At 34.8% G+C, this 18,051-nt stretch overlaps 1 protein-coding gene and 1 long non-coding RNA gene across 11 annotated transcripts in view; one reads left to right on the plus strand and one right to left on the minus strand.

The window, feature by feature from the left end:
* The window catches only part of CD36 (CD36 molecule), a 79,412-nt gene that overhangs the window by 54,202 nt on the left and 7,159 nt on the right, over positions 1 to 18,051 (plus strand). For all 10 annotated transcript variants that reach the window (XM_032276435.1, XM_032276441.1, XM_032276438.1 and 7 more), the window contains 6 exons: positions 4,658 to 4,818; positions 9,280 to 9,427; positions 11,170 to 11,349; positions 12,527 to 12,618; positions 14,531 to 14,577; positions 17,781 to 17,850. In XM_032276435.1, coding sequence (XP_032132326.1) covers positions 4,658 to 4,818; positions 9,280 to 9,427; positions 11,170 to 11,349; positions 12,527 to 12,618; positions 14,531 to 14,577; positions 17,781 to 17,850 — 698 coding nt within the window. The remainder of the gene's footprint in view (positions 1 to 4,657; positions 4,819 to 9,279; positions 9,428 to 11,169; positions 11,350 to 12,526; positions 12,619 to 14,530; positions 14,578 to 17,780; positions 17,851 to 18,051) is intronic.
* The window catches only part of LOC116550402, a 44,237-nt gene continuing 39,719 nt past the window's right edge, over positions 13,534 to 18,051 (minus strand). The window contains exons 2-3 of the long non-coding RNA XR_004268385.1: positions 16,708 to 16,813; positions 13,534 to 13,589 (exon numbers count right to left, since the gene is read on the minus strand). This is a non-coding gene — a long non-coding RNA (uncharacterized LOC116550402). The remainder of the gene's footprint in view (positions 13,590 to 16,707; positions 16,814 to 18,051) is intronic.

Consider the following 18,051-nt stretch of genomic DNA (forward strand, 5'->3'; position numbering starts at 1 on the left):
ACACACACACACACACACACACACACACACACACACACACACACACAATTTTTAAATTAATAGTCCATATTTTAATTATATAATTTATATTGGCTTCATAATGGCTTCATAATGTATGCTTCTAGTATTACCAGATAAAATAATTTGAACTTTTTCATAGTATTTAAAGGCTCAAAAAGAAATGACTGAAATATTAGTTTTTAAAGATGGTAAAGTTTGTTTTATATTTAATAATGTGAAAACAAGAAACAACCCAAAATATTTAAATTAAAATAGCAGTATAAAAACAAATTAAACACTATGTATATAGCTGTAATAACAAATGTCACTTAAAGGCAATGTTTCAAGAGATAGCAGATAAGCATATATATGTTTCTTTCTCTAGTCCAATTTAATAACAACATAGTTTACTTTTCATGCCAAACACAAAATCTTCCATTTTAGGTACTTACATAAATTCTTGGAGGCTAATTTCTGGGTTTCAGAAACATATTAAAGCTTACTACGCCAATATATTTCACCAGATGTTACTTTGGGGTTTAGGTGACGATGATGGTCCGAAAGTAAAGCCTTTTTAAAATTCTCAGCACAATTGTCACTAAAATTCTGATTCATTCTCTTCTCAACTTACACACACTTACATAATGCAAAAACATGAGAATTTCTTTAAACATGGGGAAATGATTCTCTTTAGGCCCAGTTACAAGCAAATGGTAAGCAGTGAGTAGGTAGGATAGAAGCTATTTTTAGTATGCTTCTGGTTTTTAAGGAAGTTTTTACTTGTAAGAGAAATATTAAAATGATTAAATAACAGAAAAATAATTGTCACAGGATATTACATAAGTTATTGGCACATGACTGGCTTAGTAAATGCTGTGAACCAAGCAATTAAAGCAAAATGGGAAGTAAATGGTATGAGAATTCTTCCTTGAAAGGATGGATAGAATTTGTGAAATACTATTAGCTGACATTTATTGAATGTCTGGTTTGTGCTGACACTGTTCTAAGTGCTCACATTTACTAATCCCCATAACAACCTATGAGGATAAATATTTAAGCTATATGAAAATGTCAAAATTCAACTTTTTTTTTACTTTTAAAAATGATGTTTATATGATTCAATCAATATTACTGTTAAAATTTCACAGATAAGGAAACTGAGGTACAAAGAAATTAAATAACCTGCTCAAATTTAAATGATGATGATTATTATTAAGTGATCAAATTCATAGTATCTAATTTCACTGTTGGCCACTACAGTCTATGCGTTAGGGAAGAAGCCGCTATACTTTGTTAGGGTGGGGATAAAGTAAGAAAATATAACTCATAGATTAAAATCTTCTAAACATACTTCTGTCTCTTGGTAGTACCTTGTAAAGTCCTTGAAAAGTGAAACAAGATGTTTTTTACATTTGTGCTCTACTCCATGCATAGTAAGGTATCAAGGGCATTTTCATAATTAAAGTTGTCAGTCATGTAGATGATTATTGCTGTTGCATGAAACAGTATTCAAATGAATATGTGACCACATATAGGATATTACGGTCCCAACAAACATCTGTTTTCAACTAATGTAGCAGAATAGAAGTTTCAAGGTCAGTGCTTTCAGCCCAGCTATAGACCATGCTATGTGAGAGTTACCAGGCTGAAATCCTCTTGTTATTGGGGCTGGGTAGTCAGGGACAAATACTTAGGTACATATTAGCCAAGTGAGAAAACCTTAAATTATATTACTTTTTCTGTGTGTATACTTTTCAGCTTTGTACTTCAAATTTAGTAAAATATTTGCAAAATAGGCTAGATAGTCCAAATCAAATTTAAAATCAAGTTCTTTTAAATTTACAAAGGACATAACATCATTTGTGTCTTGTGACGTATTTAGTCTTGGTACTCAAGGAGTGGTTACACAATTTAATTCATATGGTAGTGGCAGCATCAGAAGCATTGTATTCCTACCTTGACTTCCACTTCAATAGAGAAATGAGGTCCTTCCCCTTCAATATCTTTCTCTATGTCTCTAAACAAATCATGGTGTTATGGAAACTATACAAAATTGAAGTGGAAGGACCTGATTTCTCTATTAACTGCTAGTAATTTTGTCACATAACATTGAATCAGATATCTCTTTTCTCTAGAACCCAATTTTCACCTCTAAAAAAAATGGTTGGGGTTAGATGGTCCTGATTCTAACAGTTGATAATCCAACACACTCATTTCAACCCTTTGTGTTTCTCCTTTGCCTATTCGTTGCTGGAGATATCTTTCAATGAAAAAGTGATTTATGGCCTTTAGAAAAAAGGTCTCATACATGTACAATGTCTTTTGTTGTTTAGATGCACACTCGTAGAATTAGGAAGGCATTCAGTTCTGTCAAACACATTCTGTCACAGACTCTTCAATTCTATAAAATTTATTGAGTTTCTTAAGAGATATTAGGTTGGTGCAAAAGTAATTTCGAGTTTTGTCATCAAAATTGCGAAAACCGTAATTACTTATACAAATCTAATATGTACCTTAAGAGGCACTTGATAAATAACAGGCTAAGATTTTTGAGCGCTAAGGTTCTAATAGTGTAAGGATAATAATGTGTGTGTTTGTGTGTTCTCCTTTCTTTAGTCTCTTGAAATGGAGAAGTTAACCACTTTCAGCTTCTATTTAGCTTTGAGCTTCACCATCCTTATCAAACATATTTACATTTAGAAGAATATCCATAATACTTTAAGCAATTTTGTCTTATTATTAGACTTAGTGTGGAAATAAGCCTTTTTGGTAGCAAATAAAAAGTTTTTCAAGGACAATTTGTTGTAAAAAGTAATAAAGATTCGATCACTCTGGCAGGTCCGATATACCCATTTATAAGTGGATTACAGCAGCGTAGGATTTTGTAATTCCATTTTAACTTGGTGCCCAGTTCTTCTCTAAGGAATTCTGTTATTCTCTGCATTGAGCAATAAGGAAAATATCTTGAAGATATAAAACTTAATTCGACTTCTACCAACTAAGTGCAGAGGGTGATAAGAAACAAAAACAGTAATAGCATGGTGTAAAGGAGGGCTAGTCTAAGGGTCAGGTACTGTTTGCCTAGACTGTCCTTCGGCCAGCCACCTGGTTTCTCAGAGCCTCAGTGTGCTCTACTGGAAAATGTGATAATGTTCATTGTCCTTTCCTAATCCGTCATTCTGTGAAGTGATGCTTCCAGGTGAAGGAGACAAATAGGTCAGAATGTTCCTGTAGTCATGGTTCTCTTTAGGCTGATTTTCCATGAAATAGTTGTATTCCTCTTCCTCTAGCACACTCAGGTTAAGTTGGAGCTCTTTAACCTGGGCATTCTTCCCAAAACTTCATTGGAAATACTGTCTGCTTCAAAATCACCTTTGTTTGCACTATGTCCTACAGCATAATAGACTTCTGGCTCAGAGAGTGAAAGCCGTGGAAGGAAACTAGAAGAATATTTATGTTAACTCCCTTATTTTGCTAATAGTGAAATGGACCCTGGGGAGGTTTGGTGACTCTCCACCCAGTCTCAAAGCTCCTAAAGCAAGAAATCAAGTTCCTAATATAGGATTTTAAATTCTCTTATTGGTATATTTTCCACTTGTCTATTTTTAGCAAAAAAGGCATCAGTGATTTTTAGTCGATTTCATAAAGGAGTAATAGGATAGCTTCCTTGTCCTGCTTTTTTCTTTAAAAACTACAACCTGATAACGATGAGTTAGGCTGTTGTAATTTTTGGAAACATATGCTAATGGGTTGTTGCAAATATATACAAAATTAGGGGCTGGGTGCAGTGGCTTACACCTGTAATTCTATCCTTTTGGGAGGCCAGGTCAGGTGGATTGCTTCAGCTCAGCAGTTCAAGATCAGCCAATATGGTGAAACCATGTTTCTACTAAAACTACAAAAACTGCTGGGCATGGTGGCACACACCCGTAGTCCCAGCTACTCTGGAGGCTGAGGTGGGATGATCACCTGAGTCTGGGAGGTTGAGGGTGCAATGAGCCTAGATTGTACCACTGTACTCCAGTCTGGGTGATAGAGAAGACTCTGTCTCAAAAAAAACCAAAAAGTTAGGGAAGCCAGATTGAGCAGGATTTTTAAGATGAGATGTCAAGTTTGTGTTTTTCATATAGATCTTTTTATTTTCTTAATGTAGTAAGTGTTAAGTATCATCTCCTGAAGTGTCCAACTCTTAAAGGAAAAGGAAAAGCTTCCAATACCACTAGATTTTTCACTCAGTTTTGTGTTTTCTTTCATCAATCTAACTTAGAGGCAGAGAAGTTAATGTTCAACTCAGTAAGAACTTTTTTGAACTTTGGAAAAATTGCTTAATAAATTGTGTTACTAACTGTTGCAATATTTTCAAAGGATCACGCTAAAGCTTGCCAAAGGGCCACTCTTAAGTTTGCCTTAAAATCAATAGTCATGTCTTCAGCATTACACCCTGATTCTCTCGGTAAAAGGCTGAAAAGGCTGCTGTAATAACAATTTGCTGAAAACGTTTCTGCTGCAAGTGTATGGCAAGGCTGCAAAGGTTCTCATGAATGAGGTACTTGAGCTTAACCCTTTTATTCTGGTTGACTTGAGGCTATAAACAATCTCCCAGAAGTGCCTGTATGTATTACAAAGATATAACCCAAACTTATATTCTTTTTCATAGGAAGTTGTCCTTGAAGAAGGTACACTTGCTTTTAAAAATTGGGTTAAAACAGGCACAGAAGTTTACAGACAGTTTTGGATCTTTGATGTGCAAAATCCACAGGAAGTGATAATGAACAGCAGCAACATTAAAGTTGAGCAAAAAGGTCCTTATACGTACAGGTGAGTGAGTCCCCACAAATATGAGGCACTCTTACCTTGAACATGTATTGCTGAGAAGTCTTCTGCTTGACAAATGCCATTGTATTGAAATGTACTTCTTATTTTCTTATCAATAATATACTTTAAAATATTTTTCCTATTTGTTTAGAATCCTAATCTAAGAATTTAATAAGATATTTTGAATAAATGGGATATTTACATTATCCAAATACTTATTAGCCAGGATATAGGAAATACCTACAGATTTTTATTATAAACTTACCAGTATCAAATAAATTCCCTATGTTTATGAAGTTAGTGTTTTATTATTGTGGCGTGTATTCTCAACAACTTTGAAATATTCCTGCTGAGCAAAAAAATGTTTTCACATCTTAAAAGTTAAAGCATATTTTAACAGCAGTTCTCAAAGTGTAGCTGGGCCACAGCAAAGTGCTGGGACAGCTGCATCAGCATAAACAGGGAATTGGGAAACATGCAAATCCCCACACCCCACCCCAGACCAAATGACTGAAAGGTTCTTGAGTTCGGGGCCCACTTAAGAGTTTCACAAACCCTGGGTGATTCAGGTACACAATTCCAAGAACCACAGTGCTAAATTCATTTTATCTAACTGCAGTACCTACTGAAGACTTAGATTCAAATTAACTTCTAGGTCATATGGATGTTTACATTGATCTAGTAGTTTCTTATATTTTCTCTAGTGTTGAAACTGAATATTTTATATCTTTCGTCTGTCTTCCCTAATAGTTTAACACTTTTGAACAGAATCTTAGAATATTAGAACTAGAGGAAATGACCAGCCAGAATCTGTCATTCTGTGAATGAAAAATGCCTGACCCAAAGGATGTGAGGTCACTTGTCCCTGTTCACACAGATGTAGGTACTGGCAACTCTTGGATTTTTATATACATTTTCTCCTATTTTGATTATAGACGCTGTCTTTTTCACTAAAAAGGGAAAAAAGGGGGAGATTGAGGTGCTAAAAACACCACCTTAACCAAGGATTAGGGATATATTTATGGTATCCTTACGGAAACATAGTTATGTTCTGCTATAGAATTTGGTACCTAAATGTGTATTTTCCTTTAGGAAGAATCACAACTAGTTATGCATCATGATGTTCTTATCACAAAATTATATATTTCTAATGATTTCTTATAATTTATAGTTTTAGTATCTTATCTGTTTTGGTTATTCAGTGATTATGTCATTTTCCTTCCTCTCCAAAGCATTACTATGCTTCCAGATTGAAAACTGACACCCAAAATAAAATGAAATAACAGGCATGGTGAGGGCGGTGCCTACTACCATAGCACATGACATATAAGTCACAGAGGGCCTTGGTACGTGTCCTGTCTTAGCTGTTTTACCCAAATCTCCTGTCTCTGTGCACTTCTGTGACAATCATGATTTTGTCAATGAAGACTGTTTTTGTTGCTGTAAAAAAACTTAGAGAATTTTTTTCATGGTCTTAAAGTTTTTATATTATTAGCAAGAGTCTATACAAATATCTTGTTGCGAAGAATGTTATTCGGTATACCTAATATATTTATATATTCATAGGTGTATAAATATGTATATATATTCATAGGTATACATATTATACATATATATATTCATAGGTATATCTGCCTCTGAAAATCTAGAATGCACATATGACCTAAGGAGAGTCTTAGCATAATTGTTTAAGAAATGGAACCTAAGTGAACTGAGTAAATGTGAGGAAAGAGAATAATTAGTAGAATTTGAGAACTCATCATTTTTTCTGTTTTGTTTTTTTTGTTTGGGGGAGGTCATATTTTTCACGTTTATTTTTGATTTATTTTTTGAGTCACGGTCTTGCTCTGTCACCCATGCTAGAGTGCAATGGTACTATCTCAGCGCACTGAATCCTCAGCCTCCCAGCTCAAGTGATCCTGCCGCCTCAGCCTCCTGAGTAGCTGGGACCACAGGAACATGCCACTATGCCCAGCTAATTTTTATGGGGTTTGTTTGTTTTGTTTTGTTTGTGGTTTTTTGTAGAGACGGGGTTTCACCATGTTGCCCAGGCTGGCCTCAAACTCCTGGGCTCAAGCAGTCCACGTTCCCTGGCCTCGCAAAGTGCTGGGATCACAAGTGTGAGCCACCATGCCCGGCGATATTTTTCACTTTTAAATATATTACTTGGGATATGAGAGGCCATATCATTGAAATAGTTCTCCTCTGGTAGTAGGCAGCTAATATACAATTTTATTCTTAGGGCCTTTAGCCTATTTCTCTAAGGGACAAAAAGGGGATGTGTTAGATATTCTTGATTTGCTTAGAGAGGCGACGGAGGAAAGTTTGGAGAAGAAAAGTTGTATTTACAGCTAAATTTTATAATCCATAAACAGGTCTTCCTATAACAATTTAAAAGGGATTCCTGAGTAACTACAGGTTGTCTTGTCTCATGATGTCACCAAAACAGTCTTTGTTTGCCTGAATGCTTTAAATAATGGAAAAACCAGTACCTTTTAGAAAAAAGTGAATACTTTGACAGTGTTTGTGTGGAGCTAAAACATGCTTTTTCATAGTTAATTATACCCTAAGTCCCTCTGGCATTGGAAATATGTGAGAATGTCCTCCCTCAAGCAGAACCACAGGCTTTACTTGGCCAATGGCTGCTAAACAAGTCTTGGTGACACTTTGACAAGATATGACCTGAATCAAAGCATGAAATTGCTTGGGTTGAGATTTTATGTATGTTTCTACCTACACCATTTCTATGAAGATGCTGTAACTCCTTCAGAATATTCTTAGATCCATAATTCATTTTTTAAGTTACTTTGCTTTGGAAAGAATACAAATAAAGTAATCTTGAGAAAAGTATCAAATAAATTACTTCCCTTGCCCTTACAAACACGTTCCAAAACTTCCATACAATCTAACTTTTAAAGAAAAAAGTCAGTATTTATCTTCCCTTTCTAAAGGCAGGGCTGTTTTAAGGATTTTTCTTTTAGTGACTGCCATCTACTGGTATAATGTTGTAAGTACACTTTAGGTAACAAATTTGACGATTATTTTGCTAGTTTTTAAATATATGTGCATATTTCTGAAAATTAGAGTACTTTGATTTGAAATATTAGTAATATGCACACTAATTTAAAATACAACTGTCCTGAGTGCTGTTTCAGATTTTGATATTCTTTGTATGTCTGCAGTACTTCAAGAATAGTTTTAATAAAATTATATTAAAAATATATTTCTAGACAACTTTGAATCCTCTTTTTAAAGAATCTGAGACATGTATTTAGTAAATCTATTTATTGAGAACTCATTCTATACCAGGAATGCTTAGAGATACAAAACACTTATAAACCCCTACCTTATATGAATTTACATTTTTATTGTAATTGAATGAAATGTGTTTTTTAAAAATTCAGTCCAATTTTTTAAGTCTTTACCTTGACTATCTACTCACTTTACAGACATTCAAATATGACAGTGCAATTATGATGTATATCTAATTTCTTAATGCGTATATCTTCCACTTGTGAAATGTATTTTTCTGGTAATAATCACCCTTCACTACATTGATAAAATGTAGTTGGTACTTTGCAGCCTAGATATGTTAGAGTCAGGAGATTAGAACAAAAGTATTCGATGTGCTTGAGTGTTGGGGAGGTTATTTCTATAACCCTTAAAAATGGAAATTATATTCTCTTATTTCTAATTATCATTAAAGTACTGAAAAAGATGGAAAAACAGTACTGGATAGGCTATGCATTTTGATAATTCTAATATAAGAAAATATGCTCTAAATATTCCCCTGCGGAAGCCCCTGTACTTTTTCCTCCTTGCCTTCAGGAGAAATTCTGTCATTTGGGTATTAGACGCAACTCTTTTATGTTTGAGATCTTGCTTATTTCAGTCACTTTATTCCTACTATTCTCCTCACCTCTTACTCTGTAATCCAACCACACTCAAATATCTGCATTTCCCAAAATATATTGTGTTCTTTCCTATGCATGCTACCATCTGCCCTACTTTACTTAACTTCTATTTGTTACAAAGACCACTCATGTGGACTTAGTTAAGGTCCTACTTTGGGGTTAACCCTTACCCCCCTACCTTGACCAGTCTCAATCTGGATCTATTTTGTGTTTTCCAATGTATTGTTTCCATTATAACAATATTCATTCTCCCTATTTTAATTTCCAGTTTGACATTTTAAGACCCCTTCTGATTAGTTTGCTAGAGACCCTGGCTGATTTATCATTTAAACACCATTGCTTACATATATCTGCTATATTCTGTATGTTCAAAAATTATTTGTTGAATGAATGACATTTGAGATCTTGAACTCCTGACCTCAGGTTATCCACCCACCTTGGCCTCCCATAGTGTTAGGATTACAGGCGTGAGCCACACGCCTGGCCTGACATTTGAGATCTAATGTTGTATGACAAATGTTTTGAATTTTGTTTACTTCTGTTTCTTTAGAGTTCGTTATCTAGCCAAGGAAAATGTAACCCAGGACCCCGAGGACAACACAGTCTCTTTCCTACAGCCCAATGGCGCCATCTTTGAGCCTTCACTATCAGTTGGAACAGAAAATGACAACTTCACGGTTCTCAATCTGGCTGTGGCAGTGAGTAGACAAACAACAACGTTATTTATTTTAACATACCCTAGTAGTTGCTGTAATGAATCCTATCATTCGAATTATTAGGTTTTACTTATTTTTCCAGTTAAAAAATGTATTCCTATATCATTATTTTGAATGGAGGTATATGGTCATTTGGAAAGGGACAAAATCATAAGAATCAAATGCATTAGAAGACCACTTTATTTTTTTTTATTGAAACATCATTTAATTTCAGTTTTATAATAGATTACAGGAAGATGCTTATGAAACAAGTACGTTTGTTTCATAATGTCTTTAAATGATAGACTTATAAGTATATAAACGACCATATAATAAAGAAACTTACAAATGTTGCCTGTAAGAAATCAGGCAAATTTTAACATAATAAACCATTCCAAGCTTTCCAGACAGTCTCTATACCTGCACCAGCGTGATTAAGCTTTAGCCAAACAAAACAAAAACAAACCAAAGCACTTTGCAACTTGCTGCCGCAAAATGCGGAGAGAAAAGAGCATATAAGCGTGATGGAATCACAACAGTCAATATAATTAATTTTAAGAGAAAATAGTCAATAAGGTTGATGGTGTCTGCTGCTTGGAAAGTCGAATTCTGCTGTTGGCTTGGGACTCTGGACACCGCACCACTGAAAACAGGTAAAACTCCGCAGAGTCTCGCTCTCTGCCAACAGGGGTGCCGTCCAAACTCATGGCAAATAAATGGCACTTGGTACTCACCACCCACAACGGGAGAGCGTTTTATGTGGATGAAGTACAATTTCTTCAGCAAACTCAGCAAAAACTGTTAAGGGGCAAAAATGAACTCTGCATTTAAAGAAAAATCGAAAATGAAAACACAAAATCCTAAAAAGTATATAAAAGGCTCTACATGAGCACACTGGTATCAAACCACACATCCACAGCACGTCCTAATCCTATGTGAAACAATTCTTGCTTATCAGAGGTAGACACCTAAATTCAATAGCTTACCAATATCTTCTTGGAAGTAGGCCAAAAGGAAACAGAAAACCCATATTTAAAAAAGTTTATTTTCCTTAAGTGTTTTCCTGAAGCTAAATTTGAAGTAGAGGAGGTCAGTGGTCCTCGTCATTCTCGTTAAAGTCCTCCTCGTCCTCCCCGAACTGGGACACCGGGGTCTCCACCCTGGAGCTGCTGTACTGAGGCCTGTTGGAGCTGGTGGCCAGCATCCCATCTGCACCTTTGGTCAGGCACCTGGCAGAGAGCCTGGTGCCGTTAGATGTGGAACCTACCGTCGTGAGGAACATGCCTGTAACAGTTCCCTGAGCCATTTCTGCCACCTACAGCCCCAGAGCCTTTGGGACCAGACTTCTGGCATTTTTTTTTTTTTTTTTAAATTCTGGGATACATGTGCTGAACGTACAGGTTGCTACATAGGTATACATGTGCCATGGTGGTTTGCTGCACCTATCAACCCATTAGCTAGGTTTTTAAGCCCTCATGCATTAATGCATTAGATATTTGAAAAGACCACTTTAAGTGTATCATTAAAGAAATTGAACTTAACTTGGAATGTCGTCGTCTTGTGGCTCGCGCTGAGGCAGAGGAGTAACCATCTAGGAATTAGCCAAATTGAGTTTTGGCAGGATTTGGCAGTAATTGTAAAGATAAGCTTTAAAAAGTTTTGTATTAAGATCAATATTAGTCTTCAGTCCATGTATTTGTTAAAATCTAATATTGCATTCTTAAACAGTGATTTTTTTTTTGTAGGCTGCAGCCCATATCTATCAAAATGCATTTGTTCAAGTGGTGCTCAATTCACTTATTAAAAAGTCAAAATCTTCTATGTTCCAAACCAGAAGTTTGAAGGAACTGTTATGGGGCTATAAGGATCCATTTTTGAGTTTGGTTCCATACCCTGTTACTACCACAGTTGGTCTATTTTATCCTGTAAGTACCAAATATGAATGGCACTATTATAATATTTTAATTGAATTAATTCAATGGCATTGGCAAGGCATAATTTTATAATTTAGCTCATTAGTCTTATTGCTGATCTGGAGATATATATCCTAACTTTTAAAAAAGTTCCCTTCTCATGATAGCTTCAGCTTTCCTAGTTGGGAAATTTATCTGAATTTCACAATTAAATGTAAACCTGAAAAACAGATTTAATCAGGTTTCTACTCATTTATAAATATACAATTTGTTTTAAATTATCTTGTAAGCTAGTCTGTAAATCTTTGAGCACTGTTTTTGGCTTTTATTTCCCTTTTCACATAATCGAGTTTAATGCCATATTTTTATTTGTTTTAAATATCATCATTCCTCCTTTTCAGACCCCTTACAAATTTGATTTACACATCTCAGTGGTATTGATAAGCTAACAGACTTCATTTTAATCGCATTTGTACATAAGAATTTTTAGTAGTTCACAATGTCATGAAATGGCAGCTGGAAGATTAAGAAAAATGTGAACTTGATGGTGTATTTCATTACAGCCTAATGTTTTGAATGACAAATTGGATAAGCTAACTATTGAATTGGAAGTTTGACTATAATTTCATTTGGCACTACATGTGAATATTATGTTCTCTAGTTCATTGTTACTGTTTTACTTTTAGATACTGTTAGGATTACAAGGTTACATATCAAATATGAATGTAGAAAGCCAGGATGAATCAAATGCGTTCTCATTTTAACTCAATAGTCATAGCTCTTCGGCTAATGCTTTAAATTTTGGATGCTAATTTTATCATTTTAGTGACCACTTATTAATGATCATAACATTTAGAAAATCTGTAGAAATCTTTGTTCTTACACGTTTGTTCAACGTCCCTCACCTCGACATAGTAAGAGTAGTAATCAAAATGCCCTTATTGGCTTAATTATGACAAAGAGTGCAACAGTTCGCATCTTGTCAGCTTCTGATATGTATCTTCTTTGTCTCACCATCAGCACTTATTTCTAGGAGCCTCACAAAAAATTTCTAAGGCCAGTTTAAAAGTATTGCAGATATATTTCAAGTCATATGAGTAACCAGTGACTGAGAAATGTGAAAGTGAGTTTTATAACTTTGACAATGACTTGTTCTATAAGTAAGTTTTTCCCATACGTATCTTTTCAGTACAACAATACCGCGGATGGAGTTTATAAAGTTTTCAATGGAAAAGATGACATCAGCAAAGTTGCCATAATTGACACTTATAAAGGTAAAAGGTAAGTATTCAGGTAAAATGTGCATGCGTGTTCCTAGGGTACTCTTAAGCAGGAATGGTATTCATTTAACACCTTATAAGACAGAGAGATGAACCTATAGAACAGACCTAGTTATATTTCAGTTCTGGAAACTCCTGTTCTACTAGGTATTAACCCTTGAGTTGTGGCAACTGGTGTGTTCACACCAGTGACTATCAGCTCTACTTTAGGGTTTGGTTTACCTTTCTGCACAGGGTATTTTATATAAAGAAAACCCCAAAGGGACTATTTTTTTCATCTCTGCTACATATCCAGCATTACAGTACAATTATTCTTACAATTAGATAACCATAAATGAAAAGGGGAAAAAAAAACCCAACACATCAACTGATTGCCTAGTAGATAAACTTTTTTCATTTTTAAATTGAGCATATCAAATTTTAGATTCCAATGGCATGACCTAAATAGCTATAAGGATGGAAGCTTAATGAATCCAAGCAAATGCTTTCATGACATTCCCCCTACAGTCTTTAAATAATTTACCATATTAATAACTGTTTTAATGTTTATCAATGCAAAAACTGAATATTTCAAGTACAGTTCTACAATGTACATACAAAATGTGAAAATAAAGAGTATGCCACCTTTTGAAGTGGTAAAATAACAAATCAGCTTCATAAGCCATTATTTCCTGTTTTTCCTCTAACTCCAGCCTATTCATCTAAAGGATTTATAATTTATCACATGTTTAAACTAGGAAGAACCCTAATAAATATCAAGGGAGCAAGCTTTCTTCTCCATAAAGTTAACAATTGTGTTTTAGACCAGTTATTTCTGAAAAAGAATAAGGTGATCAAAACTGAAAGAGACGAAATGTTTTTATTAATATAAGTAACCCCTATCTCAAACTGAGTCTATCTATTAATTGCATTTAACAGCTAAATATTAGTAGTGGAGTACTGTTTCTTCTGAAGAGTCCACATTACATATTTCTGTAGAAAAATCGGGAAAAAAAAACACTTCTAAGTATTCATTTATGAAGAAATCACAGCAATTTTTTATATTGAGGAATAAAAAGCATTTCACTCTATTAATATTGCAGAGGGATGTGGAGGGAGTTGCTAAGCACTCCTAATTAGAGTAAGAATTTCATGTTACTTTGAGATTATGATAAGGTTGATTTAACTCATCATGGCAAGACTGATCGCGATTCACCACTTACTTTGTTTAAAAAGTAAGCAATGGCTTATCTTGATATGTTACTGTTTTCTAGGAGTGGAAAATGAGTTTCTCCATCACCAAAAAGTGGTTGAGGATGCAGGGAAACTATATTGTTTTTATCACTTTCAGATAAATATAGCTTATTTATATGCCGCACTATAAATTAATAAACTCTTTCCTACTTTAATGTAAGTCCATGTGAGAATTAAATGGGGGAAGGGGCAGGCATATAAATTAATCATCTACATGTTTTGAATGTTTGCTGATCCTAACATCTGCTGCTTTCTTCCCCACTTCTGCCTGCCCTATACTGAGCTTAAGTCAGTTACCCACTTAACACTTTCTTTCTATTCATTCTGAACAGTTATATTACTGAGTAATTCATATATCCCACTGGAAAAAAATTCTCCCTTACGCAGAAATCTAAGTTTCTGATAAATGTTTTTAATTTTTTTCTTATTCCAAGATATTTCTAATTAACACTCTGCAGTTTTTATTTCATGATCTGGCCACCTAATGGCATCAGGTGCTTTATAATAAGATAAAAGGTTCAAACAGAGCCTTAAAAGAATTAGAAAATTTCTTAAACTTAGTACTTGTCACATCTGAATGTATCATATTAACAGAAGTATTGAATTATAATAGAAAAAGTAATATAGGAAAGGCGTTCTTTAAATGAGAATGTTGACTGTTTTTTTTTCCCCCCTCTAAGGAATCTCTCCTACTGGGAAAGTTATTGTGACATGGTTAATGGTACAGGTAAGAATATTTGTTCTGTGGTCATCAAAATGAATCTACCTCCCTTTCCCACAAACCCACCATTATGTCGACAGTGTTCTGAAAGTTGAGGGTGTGTGTTTACTTGCCTTTATATCCCCACAACATAATTCAGAGTCACTATTTGTATATAGGCTTAGTGAATGTCTGTTCAATGTGATGGGATTTGTGAAGATGAATCATAAGGAATTAGCCCTTACTGCATGACTCAGAGAAATATTTGTTTTATAAAACCTTACTTAATTAACTGCCATCCTGGTAACAGAAGTAAATGGTGGGGGAAAAAAAAAAAGACAAAAACAAAGCAAAAAACACTTAAGTAGTTGCTATTCAAATCTGTTATTTTAATTGTAACTTATCTGTATACCATTTATGAAAAAAAAACTAATTGCAAAAGAAAAAACATATCTAAGCACGGGCTACTAGCTGAGGTAGAAAAGTTGCAAGACAGAAACATCTACTTTTGATAAGGTGGTCAGAATAAGAGAGAAAACAGTAACAAGTTCAGATGTTTACTTGACTCTGAAAAATACATGTAAAAAATGAGCATTCCAAGTTAGAATTGGGAAAAAAAAAGAACTATAAACTTAGATTTAAGGTATGGTTAGATCAGGCTTATTCTCCTTCAGGAAAAGCAAAGTACAGACATGCCTATTAGTGTAAGAATGAAGATTTTAAAAAAGCAATGGAAGGCCGGTCACAGTGGCCCATGCCTATAATCCCAGCACTTTGGGACACCAAGGCAGGCTAATTGCTTGTGCCCAGGAGGTCAAGACCAGCCTGGGCAACATGGCAAAATTCCATCTCTCCAAAAAAATAATAGCATTAGCTGCGCATGGTGGCACATGCCTATACTTCCAGCTACTTGGGAGACTGAGGCAAGACGATCACTTGGGCTTAGGAGGTGGAGGCTTCAGTGAGCTAAAATTGTGCCTCTGCACTCTAGCCTGGGCAACCTTGTTTTTTGAGACAAGTGGTGAAAATCGAATACTATGAAGTAATTAATATCAGGGTCAAGCTTTCAACTACTAGGAAACAAAAGCATGAAGTTTACAAAATTGGTGAATATCCCATAGGAAAATGACATGATAAAGACAGTTGAGTGAAAATGAAGCACAGAGACTGTTTATTTTGCTAAAGGTATGATTATTGACTTCATATGCATCTTTAATTCTATCATTGCCTTGTAGGAAACAAACAAAAAAACAGCAAAAACACTGTTGGATTTGCTTTTCAGGGTTTTGAGCCTTAGGGGTGGGTAAAGAAATTATTTTCTAAGTAAAGCATTTCTGGAAATAAATTTTCAAGTCCTCAATACTACCAATGTTAGTAGTTGTATAAGCAGAATACTTAGTCCTCAGATGCAGACATAAATATACTATGTACTCCTAGTAAAGGATTCTTTATGGGTTTCAGGAGAAAAGCTTTAAAAAGATTCATTAATGACAATAATATAAATGTATGGGCAGCAGGCATGAAGTTAAAAAATATCTACAGGGAGAACAGACATGAAACAAACTAGGAACAGAGGGAGTTTGGACCGAGCAGGGGATGATCCCTTGTGAGAGAGATTCTTGTTTATGACGCTAGGGAAAAGAAAGTAATGGAACAGTGAGATTCTAACATGTTTTCATTGTAATTTAGAAGTGCCATCCTCTTTACCTTCAGTAAGATTGAAAAAAACTTAAAATGAAAGTATCGGTATACATTTAGAATGTTTCTTTTGGAAGGAAAAAATAAAGCCCCGCAAATATCAGCTATGTTGCAGTCATTGTCCATGGTAGTTGCTGGGTATAATTAGGACGTAATCTTTAACCATATTTCAGATAATGATCTTAAAAGCTTGTCTTCACAATGCATTTTTCTTTAGTTATTAAGGAAGTAAGAAAGCAGTTGTTGGAATGCCTGTATGGGGGCTTATATCTAGACTTTAAGCTAGATTTGAATGTCCAGGTGTCTCAATAGCAGGATCAAGCAGTAACGACAAGTTCAGTGTGATCTTGTGTTATGTTTCACTTGTCACAAGAGTGTAAAGTATGAAAACAAGGTCACGAGGTTGACACACTTGCCAGAGAAAGAACCTGCAATGCATAATCAAGGGATGAGACTTACCGCTGAAAACTTATTCGATGATGGTTTGTATTAGTGATACTCATCTGAGAAGTCCATGAAGGAGTAACTATTTCTTCATATATCCAATGTTTGTCATGGATCATACCTGTAGAAAAAATTCAGTAAATTCAATGACTTTTTTATACACTTTCAAAGCATTTGAAGTTCTGTTTAGTGAGAGAACTTTAGTAAATATTTTTCAAAGTATTAATCAGCCATCAGGGCAAATGAAAAAAAAAAAATGACTAAAAATAAGAAATGTGGATGTGGCAGGAGTGCTAAATGAACTTCACTGTAAGAAAAGTGCCACTCCACTGTTGGGGTGGGGCGTTGTAAAAAACGAACACAATGTTAGCGTTAACACTTCATTTTATGTTTATTTTGTACCATTAAATATGTATAGTATGCAGATTTGTGGTTGGCTATAGCAGCCACTAGCCACATGTAACTGTTAAGGACTCAAAATATGGCTAGTATGATTTGAAATGTGCTGTCAATATAAAATGCACAGTGGATTTTGAGATTTTAAAATATCTTATAATGGTTACATGTTAAAATATTTTGGATATAATAGATTAAATAAAAAATACATATATGTATGTATGTATGTATGTGTGTATATATATATATATATTTGAGATGAAGTTTCACCCTTCTCAACCAGCCTGGAGTTTAATAGTGAGATCTTGGCTCACTGCAACCACTGCCTCCTGGGTTCAAGCGATTCTCCTGCCTCAGCCTCCCAAGTAGCTGGGATTACAGGTGCCCACCAACACATCCAGCTAATTTTTTGTATTTTTAGTAGAGTTGGTGTTTCACCATGTTGGCTAGGCTGGTCTCGAACTCCTGACCTTAGGTGATCCTGAGCTTTCTAAAGTGCTGGGAGTATAGGCATGAGCCACTGCACCCGGACAGTTATTTATTTATTTTTACCTTTTTAAAATGTGACTACTAGAGAAATTACTTAGGTAGATTGAATGATGTTTCTCTTGACTACACTGGAACAGAGATGTCTAGATTTGTTTCTAGAACACATTTTACATCTAATCATTTGCCACTCAATTTTTAAACAGATGCAGCCTCGTTTCCACCTTTTGTTGAGAAGAGCCAGGTTTTGCAGTTCTTTTCTTCTGACATTTGCAGGTAAGACAAATACAGATCTGAGTCAGACCCCAGGTGACAAAATGCAGACCAAGAAGCTTTAATAATCGTTTGAGAAAAATAAGAATAAACACAGCATAGGAAATTCATGTTTAACTCTTTGCAAAATATCCTTCTACATCCTCCAATTTTTAATACTGCAAATAATTCTTTTCTTTTCTTCTTTTTTTTTTTTTTTGCCAT

Source organism: Sapajus apella, unplaced genomic scaffold, assembly GCF_009761245.1.
Source record: "Sapajus apella isolate SASKATOON/1434 unplaced genomic scaffold, GSC_monkey_1.0 scaffold7, whole genome shotgun sequence".
Lineage (NCBI taxonomy): Eukaryota > Metazoa > Chordata > Mammalia > Primates > Cebidae > Sapajus > Sapajus apella.